The sequence below is a fragment of the Gadus chalcogrammus genome, chromosome 19, assembly GCF_026213295.1.
Source record: "Gadus chalcogrammus isolate NIFS_2021 chromosome 19, NIFS_Gcha_1.0, whole genome shotgun sequence".
NCBI lineage: Eukaryota > Metazoa > Chordata > Actinopteri > Gadiformes > Gadidae > Gadus > Gadus chalcogrammus.
The window spans coordinates 11,559,465-11,569,827 of record NC_079430.1 but is presented as its reverse complement, the minus strand read 5'-3'; the positions used below and the strand labels follow the sequence as shown (position 1 = coordinate 11,569,827).

The 10,363-nt window shown below is 44.8% G+C and overlaps 1 protein-coding gene and 1 long non-coding RNA gene across 3 annotated transcripts in view; both read right to left on the bottom strand.

Annotated features, from left to right (window-relative positions):
• The window catches only part of itih5 (inter-alpha-trypsin inhibitor heavy chain 5), a 17,732-nt gene extending 14,285 nt beyond the window's left edge, over positions 1-3,447 (bottom strand). Inside the window, exons 1-4 of the mRNA XM_056578410.1 lie at positions 3,158-3,447; positions 2,994-3,038; positions 2,131-2,294; positions 1,123-1,227 (exon numbers count right to left, since the gene is read on the bottom strand). Of these exons, the coding sequence (XP_056434385.1) occupies positions 1,123-1,227; positions 2,131-2,294; positions 2,994-3,038; positions 3,158-3,280 (437 nt within the window). The 5' untranslated portion in view covers positions 3,281-3,447. The remainder of the gene's footprint in view (positions 1-1,122; positions 1,228-2,130; positions 2,295-2,993; positions 3,039-3,157) is intronic.
• Positions 3,448-5,070: 1,623 nt separating this feature from the next.
• Positions 5,071-8,936, bottom strand: LOC130372739 (uncharacterized). 2 transcript variants are annotated; one of them, XR_008893402.1, is made up of 7 exons: positions 7,400-8,936; positions 7,022-7,163; positions 6,615-6,737; positions 6,380-6,460; positions 6,205-6,283; positions 6,020-6,131; positions 5,071-5,621 (listed from the first exon to the last, which is right to left on the bottom strand). It is a non-coding gene; the product is annotated as an uncharacterized LOC130372739 (long non-coding RNA). The 2 variants fall into 2 exon arrangements; XR_008893401.1 differs by having other exon boundaries at positions 7,062-7,163; positions 7,400-8,933.
• Positions 8,937-10,363: the final 1,427 nt, after the last annotated feature.

Here is a 10,363-nt window from a genome sequence, read left to right as displayed (position 1 = left end):
AAGCGCTCTGAGTCTGGGCACCCATCAGGGTGGAGGAGGGAGAGGGTGGTGCTAAGTTGTGGGTGGAGGTGGATTTACGTAATGCTTCGCCGGATTGGGGAACCCCACAAACACACAACATCGACTCCCCTGTCCGATGGTATTACAGTCCTGATATAGTCTAGTACTTCACATCCAATCACAATCAAGGATGTCTTTCTCATAGCAGTCGTCATTTTTTCCATTACATCGAAGGTTGCACATTCATATGACAATCCCCTTTCCCTCAGAATCAATGCTGTCTTTCCAGACACACTCGCTCCCACTCACACAAACATGCGCACACACACGGACACATGCACATCAATTTGCACACGTGAGCTAAAGAAAACACTGATTAATCCGCGACACAGTCTCTCACACCCAGACACATAAACAGACATAAACACACACACAAACACATATGTACACATCCACACATACTTGGTGGGGTGCTAATTTGTACCACTGAGATTTTTGGTGTGTATCTAGTCAGCCCATGTTGACAAAGTGGGCCGATAAGAGAGCAGGAACACAGGCTTGTGGGTAATTACAAGGCGACAACAGAGGGAGCGATCAGACTACAGAAGCTCCCCACACAGAGGCTGTCTCCCTCATAAGCAGCCACACACACACACACGCACAGGTATACACATTCCACACACACACACACACACACACACACACACACATAAGCATACATAAGCATACATTCCACACAATCACATACACACACCTGCACCTGCACACACACACACACACACACACACACACACACACACACACACACACACACACACACACACACACACACACACACACACACACGCACGCACGCAAACACATACAGACATGCACATACATCTGAACACATAAGGGATTCCATACACCCACGCACACATACATACACACACATGTACTCAAGACACAATTGCATTCATGCACGTACTTGCCCCGAGCGGACAAACCAATACTCTCACACACACACACACACACGGACATACACACACTAACCCACATACAAACACAAACACACATACAAATACAAACACACATACACACACACACATACATAGCATTGTGTCAGTCGAGGACGCCCCTCACCTCCCGTCTTTGGGCTTGGCCGTGCCGGCGCCCTCCGTATCCTGTCTGACCTTCTTCTTCTCCCGGGGCTTGATCTCACTCTGGTACACTCGGCCGCCGACGATCCTGCCAGGGACAGACGGGTGGAGGCGGGGTGACGGAGAGGTCAGAGGTCAGAGGTTCAGACTCTAAAGCGAGGTCTGCGCTGCACCCAATGTTGTTCCCGTCAGAGGGGTGAGGACGGGGGGACGGGGGGGATGTTTAGACAGAGTCCTCTGTGTCTTCACGGGGATGACTGCACCTCGGTTTACAAGCGGGTAAACGCTGTTGCTCAGGGAAACCCGGGCCGCAGCCCGATCAAAACATTGTAAAACCCCCGATGAGAAGACCGGGATCAGGCTGAATACGGGCAGGGAGCCAAGGATCGGTCCTGCATTACAAGTTAATAGCTGAGGTGAAACTAATTCTACATAATACGATGTTTGACCTAAGGACTGGACCAGGATCTTTAAGATGGATATGGTGCTGATGGAGGGCGATGGAGGGCATTACTCTGCTGTTCTTTAGATGGTTTATTCTATTTTAATACTAAAATGCCTTTTTCTATTTTACCCATTTCTTTGCATATGTTTTTCTTTTACTTATCTATTATTTTATTGTATGACAATGTTTATATGTGAAGCACTTTGAGTCTGCCTTGTGTATGAAAAGTGCTATATAAATAAAGTTGCCTTGCCTTGCCTTGCCTTCAGTGGGATAGATGATCATTTAGACCCTGAAAATAAATTTGAGATGACTTCCTTTTGCTTTTATATTAGTGTGTCGATGGAGATGCGTAGATGTAAGGTTTCACAATGCATCATTTTAGGAGTCTTTTAGTTTAGTTCCACTATACCCTCTTATACACAAAGACCTCTGTTGAAAAAGGTATAAAGATATCCATCATCTCGATGTGAGCCTAGACTCCACGTGGATGGTCAATACAAACGCCGGCCTGTGACATCGGTTGTGCCGCGCGACGCCTCTTACATGGTGAAGTTGGTGACGTAGGCATCGGCGGGAACGGGGAACTGGAACACGCCCTCGGCGGCGGCCGAGTGCCTGTTGAGCATGGTGCTGTGCACCGCGGTGAAGGCGTAGCGGGAGATGATGGTGGTCTTGATGGACAGCTCCTGGATGTGCGGTTTGCTTTCCTGCTCAGGGAGAGAGAGATTCAAGATAACTCTAAATCTTTAGCAAGAGAGAGAGAGTGGAGCCTGTAGTGATACTGAGGAAGTTCTGATCACACAATGAAAGGAGATGCCTAGTTTAGATAGTTAAATGGAAGAAGTTAAAATAAATAAAGAAAAACACACTTAGTTGTTTTTATTTGATCATTACTCATAAGTTAAATACTTACATGATGAGATGCTTATTATCTCACTTTTCTCCTGAGCTCTGGGATGATTAATGTACTCCTTATTTGATATTTTTGACATGTTAATGAATACATGTTATGTGTTTAATGCACATACAAATGGTGTGTCCCACCAAAGGTTCCTTCACAGGTCACGGTCTGCAAAAGATATGGAACTCCCCTACTTATTGAACAGCTATGATTTGACTCATTAGTGGAAATACAGTTTAGCCAATAAACGTAGGCCTATTGTACAATTATATTTTAGATGGTTTATTAGAGTTATACTTTAGATGGTTTATTAGAGTTTGCGCAATACTTCTGGTGTTTTTTGGCACATATGACGTGCGCCTGGCAGATAGTTCTCGTTACACCCCGGAAAAGTATTTAGGATGACATGTTTTTCCACTTAAAAACGGTTTAACTTGAACCATATTAAAAAAAACACTTTTTTTTAAGTATTCGTCTTAAGAAAAATATTCATATCTATCTTTACCCTTGCAATGATGTCTTTCACCTGCCTTGGGACCCTCCGTGGAGACTGCAAAGAAAATACAAAAATAATTGGGTATTACTACTATACTATATACTACGAAAAAACATAGCAGTAGAAGTTATACAAATAGCACAACATTTGTCGTGTTTCATGTCCTCACTCACAATGCCAAAATCGAAATCAGATAAATCCGAAAAATAATCGTCTCCAAATTCTGATCCGGACAGTTCCTCCCCTGTAACGCACGAGCTGAAAAATACCAACAGAGTAAAAGTAAAAGCCCGCATCTTGCGTTCCTCTTTTGTTAAAAATCTAAAGATGTTTGGGTCATTATCATCCACCGCGCAGCGCTCCCACTCTCACGCCGTCTGTTTCTCAGACTGACCTAGGTCTTGGATGAGACCGCTCCTCACTCAGAGCCACGCCCACCCAGACCGAGATGCTGTGGGCTCAACGTTTTCGGGTTAACGACATGGTTAACACCCCGAGAGTGAAGAAACCACCGCCCGGGTCATTGGTTAACAGCAGTCGTAATGTTATTGGCCGGACGACAAGCGCCTCTCGACTGCCTCTGTCCGTTATTGTGCCCCATGTGGCCAACTTCCTACAATCAACACCCACACAGAACCAACAGGTGTTTTTGCTTAGATTACAGCAGATTACATTTATTTAATAGTTTAAGGGATTTGCGATCGTATATAAGTTTGTTTTGAAGAGTAACGCCGAATATATAGCTGGGAAATCATGGCTTATGCGCGGTAACAGGTGGCCATGTTCATTGGAGCCATCTGGAGGGCGTCATACGTCATTACGTCTCCCGCTATAAAGCAGCCTATATGGATGGTATTGTTAGATTTAATCATTTTGCGCCAGTATATTACTATAATGTCTCGCTGCGGCTTGTGGACATCCAACGTCCAAGTGCTGTCACTTGATTCCACTTGCCACCCCCACTGACGTGACTGGCTAATGACTGAAACAACCTCATTGTGATTTCAAAAACATGCGTTTGTGAAATTAGTTTTTGATGGGTCCACACTAAGCCAGGGGTGTTTCTAGGTTTCATAAACATCCGGAGCTTAGCCCAGACGGAAAATGAAAATGCCACAATGATTTCTATGCTTTATTTTGCATGAATTTTTTTTCATAATGCTTCACCTAAATAAACATAATGCGCAGTTTATAGCTTAATAGAGTAAAATTACAAGTGAGACTGAAAATTACAAGTGTGTGTGTTACACACACACACACACACACACACACACACACACACACACACACCTGACTGGGGATAGGAAGGATAGGTTAATTCACTTGAGGTGGTAATAACCGTTTATTCTCTTTCCATAAGGACTATCTAGACTAGGCTAGTACTTATAATTATTTTACTTTTATTTATTTTTTTAATCCAAAAATTATATTCGGGGCTAATTAAACACAGGGTCTGTGATAAGGATGTCTGGGGTCAGGGCCTAATCGACCAGGTAAACACGCGTCCTGCCGTCCTCCGAGCTCCAGGAAACCAAGTTCCAGGTGGTTAATATATAGCTCAGACGTCGTTCACTCAATACATTCATGATCCAAAATCTGACCGCAGCTGACCTCAGATCTGGTGAACTGGGCTTTTATTTCTTTCACTTCATATGTTTCGACCAATCCTGTTGCTGGAGGCAGAGTTATTTGCAGACAAACTAGACCAGCCCATGAACATTTTAAAATGTAAATACACAGACATTCCTCAATAATTAAGGTGTATGACAGCTCCCTCTGCTGGACAACAGTCTCACACCAAACTACATTTTCCGTTTGAACCATCGTAGCTATAGTACAATGATGCGAGACGGGGTGGTGGATTGAACGTGTTGTAGCAGATAATGGCCTGCGGGGCAGTATGTACATTGTTAAATACATGATAGGCTTGAATTTAGTAGTAATATGGAGGTTTCATATTTTTACAAAATGGATAATGTGAACATTGCTGAATAACAATCATGTATATTAAATGTTTTGCAGGAGTTTAGCTTGACATTAAGTTAAGGGACAATTAATTGAACCGCACCAAACATGTAGAAGTCAATGTGTTATTTTATTATATAAACAAAAACACTTGTCAGAAGTTTACATTTTTTTTTTAAAGGAAAGCAGAGGAAAACATTTTCCCAAATGAATCTTTTCAAAATGTCACCACCATTCCGAAAGCAAGTGAAGAGGTTTGTGTAAAAGCAGTCCTCCCTGACCAGCTCTGTCCCTGACTCTAAACCCTGACTCTCAACCCTAACACTAAACCCTCTGAGGGCAGGAAGACGCGCCTTCAGTGTAAAGGTTTGAACCACAGAGAAGGAAGAAAAGAGGAAGTAGTAGAGAGTAGTGAAGCAGTGAGGTTAGTGACAGACGTGAGGAAAAGGCGTGTGGAAGCACACGGTTACATGTGGGGTCAAGAAGATCACTCCCACTGGAGGTCATTGATCCATCAGCCTCAGACAGCTGAGCTCAGCAGGTCTTCTGGAGGACGAGGCTCAGATGAACTGAGGAGACGGGACCAGAAGGATGTCAGGATCAGGGCGGGTTTAGCTCAGGTGTGTCTACCCCCGACCAAACAGGATCAGCTGAGGTTCAGCTCAGGTGTGTCTGCCCGGATCAAACAAAGACATTGATTAGGTTCAATATTCAAAAGATGCAACATTATCTGAACCAAAGATAAGTCATTAAGGAGCAGGCAGGCTTTAGGGCGCCTTGCTCAAGGACGCATCACTGTATTCTGAGGTCTTCAACCCGGCACCATTGGTTTGAGAGTTGAACTTCTCCATCAGTCCTCCAGATTCCTGTTCTGGTTACAAACGTAATTCGTCTCTAATGAAAGGTAACAAACACAGTAGTAGTTTGTCTCGTTTGGCTCTAATGGCGCATAACAAAGTAGCAGCTGTAGTTTGTCTGGTAAACAACCACAATAGTATGCCGTAACTTGTACTGGACAAACTAATCCTGCGTTACAACAAGTCCACTCTGTTTATTTTAGGCAAACTTACGAGGATCCTGGTTGGCGGAGTGATGTCGTCCTCCAGAGTCTTGGCTCCTCCATCAGCTCTCCTCAGCCAGAGTCCTGGTCTTGAACAAACAGCGCGGGTCTGGCCCTAAAGTCTGGTAACAAACATGTAGTTTGTCTCATTTTTAAGCCCTTTATTTCCAGTTTGTTTGGTTAATACAAACTTACAATCCTTGTTGGTAGAGTGATGGTCATCCTCCAGATTCATAGCTCCCCTACCAGCTCGCCTCCGCTCCAGAAACACGTTCTAGTAAGAAAACACAGCGGTAGTTGGTTAACGTATGTCAAAGTAACAGCTGTATTTTGCCCTTTAAGTCAACCATGTAAGTAAATACAAACTTACGAGGAATCCTTGTTGGTCGATTCCTAGTCGTCCTCCAGCGTCTCAGCTCCTCCAGCAGCTCTCCTCAGACAGAGTCCTGGTCTGGAACAAACAGCAGAACCCTTGCTTCAACATGTGGTAAAACAGATGTAGTCGTCTGGTATATATGGTACAAACGCCAGTAGTTTGTGGTAGCAGTATTCTACGAGAAGTGGCAGTGAGTGTGTTGATCACTTCAGAGTCAAGCTCCAACTACCCCACGACAGACGTCCTTCACCAGGCAGGGCCTCCACCAGCTCCTCCACAAGGCAGGGCCTTCAGCACGACTCCTCCATCAGCTCGGCTCCTCCATCAGCTCCTTCAGCCATGGATTCCTGGTCTGGTTACAAACACAGTTGGTGTCAGCAGTAATCACCTGGGGACGCAACACACCCCACCTCCTGCATCTGAGGTTCACTTGTAAAATGGAAGACAAATTTAAACACTTAAATTAGAAAACGTCTGCAGATTGTCACGTTCAGCAATTCATCCACTACAGTCGTAGCAGCACTAGTAACATTATTGGCTCATATGATTCTTGCATAACCCCCGTATGAATTAACTCAAATCACAGCTTGGCACAGAATTAAAGTCATAAGATGATCAAAACCAGACCTAAACTACCGTGGATTTTAGTGTTTCAGATGAGCTTGTCGATGGTTACCCTCTGGTCCAGTGCCGCAGGTCTCTGGTCTCCAGCCTCAGTCTCCGGTTCACCCTGGCACCACAAGCTTCCGGTCCCCAGCCTCTCAGCCTCGCCTTTCAGCTACAGCAGCAGATTTATATCAGCATTTGCCCAACAATAAACTTAATTGACTCATCCGAAAATGAGTTACACAATTGATTGAACTATTATTATTTAACTCGAGGCTAGAAAAGACTTGAGACCAGACATGAGCATCCCGTTTTTGGGAATGAAGACAGCAGTCCACAAGTTTAAAGAAGTGGTTCAGGCCATGCATTAAAACTGACCCGAGAAGACTACTCACACAGAGCACTGACCTGTTCTGGAGGACTTCTGACAGGAGGTGGAGGTCTGGCTCTGGGTGAGGAGGTGGAGGCCTTGCTCTGGGTGAGGAGGCAGACACCTTGGGACAAACTACATGTTACCTTTTTAACCTTGTACAGTTCTAGAGTATCTTCTACTGTAACATGTGTGAATTACGGCCATTATTTTAGCATTGATATTATCCAGTCTGTAACTCTGCACCAAAGTCGTTGTTTAACGTCATTCCATTGGGTAGGGTTTAACTTCTGTGGCAATTAATGACAGCAGATATTTAGGACGTACAAAAGCTGAAGTAACAAAGAACACTAAGCAGTATCGATATTAAATCAAATATACTCAGCCATATTCAGGTGCTGGGTTCCGTTGAAGAAATGTCAAATTATCTTCCACCTTGAAATGATTTTCAGCCTTCCCTGATGTAAAAAATGGGCCCGCAAGTAGAACGCCGTTTTGTACGCAGTGAGAGTCCCGCAACGTCATCGTGGTTAAAAGTACGGCGCAACCATCGGAAATTATCAACATATTGCACGACGTGCGTGTCCGTATGTATTTAATATCAAACTTAAGTTGTTTAAGATAGGGGGCAACAATTCCCAATGGAAACCGACTGAAAAATAGTTTGTTCGCAACGGATCGAGGTTACGCAAATACAATCCAGAACGTTCCGCCAGATTCCCTCAGGGGACTCCCGTCCAACTAACTGCCAGGTGGTTTCTTATGGTTATCAAGACTACAACGTTCTATGCTAACCATTCAGACTAAATGAAGTGACCGCACTCAGAACCTTCCACGGCGGGAAGCACAAACCGTCCGACTGGAATCCGAACATTCCGGCCGGAACCAACCAAAGAAAAACAGAACCAGCGCCTCACCTTGAGCTGAACGGAGGAAGATCCTGAAGTCCAGCGATGGTCTTCATTAAAACACAGCCAACAGACTTACTTTGAGGAGATCTGTTTGTTGCTGTTGGTAATTACTACTATTCAGTGTGCCTTTACATTATTATGCACCCAGTGTGTACAAGTTATATCACTCAAAACCATACGAAGAACCAAACTACCATGTAGGTCCCACAACAACTTTAAACCTAAAATCCTGGAATCATTCAATATAAAACCGTGTCTACATTTTACAATTATCTAGATTATTCAGGGTACAAAAACATACAGAGCAAATCTAAACGTTGAGCTCACAGAGAGCCGACCATAGCCCTGCAACGTCACCCTGACCGCCTCATCACCAACAGCAAATCATGCGAGCCAGCCAACACATGTACAGCTCCAGTGAGCATCCGAGTGAAAGGACTGCCCATAATAAAAAGAAGCCCAATTCCTGAACTATCCAACCATCTTCATGGTTTAAAGATTTACAGACTTGACATTCCATTGAGTTCTAATCACCTTAGTCTGCTTTACTTATAAAGTAAAGCCCTCATTACTTATAAAACTCTACATCTCCATCACTAGAGTGTTGCATCCGACTCATGGGGGTGTGGTCTGAGTGAGCAGAGATGCATGCGGTGATACAGTGCTGTCTGAAGTCTTCAGTTCCATAGACACGCCCCTCAGGAGAAACCAAGTGTTTGAGAATCTGTTGTGACATCAGTTACATGAGCTGGAATATCCTTCAAGATGGCGCCAGGATTCTCAGAGGAGAAAGGCCAAGAGGAAGATGTGTGGGTTCTTCCTCTCAGCCAGTGGAACACAACAACGGTCTTCATCAAAGTACCATGGAACACTTTGAAACATTCTCTTTACACCTTGAAGCCCCAGTAAAGGTTTCCTTACCTCCTCAGCTGAAGAGCACAACTTCAGCTCGAAGTGCGCACTAGCTGGAGTTTCCGGATTGGTTCTGATTTAAGGGAACCAATCGTTCAGCTAGTCCTGTCCGAAACAAACACAGTTCAGCCTGAGAAGACGTGCAACTGAGAGCAAGACAAGATCCACAGGGCTCTCCATTAATCCAGCCAGGTAGGAAGAGCAGTCTCATTACAGGTCTGAAGGTCATCTTGAATATCCATTTAGGTTCCTTTCCAACGTCAGACTCTGATGGAATTCCTTTTGGTGTCCATCCTCCATGGATCCTGATTGGTGTAGTCCTAGTTTGAAGTCACTGATCTGAACACGCCGCTTGCATCCTTTTACACTTGAGTTGGATACTCTCCTTCCTGCCCAGCGAGTTGGATATCGCTCCGGAGCGTCGCTCAGGGCTCTTCATGTCTACTGGAGGCCCTTAAGTAAACGTGTGGCCATCCATCAGGTATGATTTAGTGACCATTCCAATATCCCAAGCCAATCACACAGACCCCCGTATGAACATGATCACTGTCAAAGCAAGCCGGACACACATAGAACCCAGGACAGGCACGTAGAACCCCATGCCAGGTGTGAGTGGGACACACACACGAACCCTAGCTATGCTCAAAAATCTTCCATCACACACACACACACACACACACACACACACACACACACACACACACACACACACACACACACACACACACACACACACACACACACACACACACACACACACACACACACACACACACACACACGGTAAAAAAACCTCATGCCAAATAACATTCCATCATCCCCCCCCCCAGCTCTCCTGCCAGGGCACCCAAAACAAAACAACCAATGTCTCCAGAGACGTAAATTATGTACAACATTCTTCAGTGGCGTCCCACATTGGTGATGGATTATGCTTGGCGTCTCCAAAATGTGTCCCAGGTTGATTCAACATCTCTGAAGTCATGTCTTTGTGGTCCAGTGGTTTCCTGAATGAGGGGCCTTCATAGATGCAAACGGTGCAGCTTTAGTCAGCCTGAGGACAGGAAGGAGGTCATCTGTTCAGAAGACCACCCAGTGGAGGGGGGTGGCTCTTGAGGAGCAGGATCCATTTGGGGATGGCCCAAAATAAGACCTCCTTGGAAATGAAACTGTTCCTGAGGA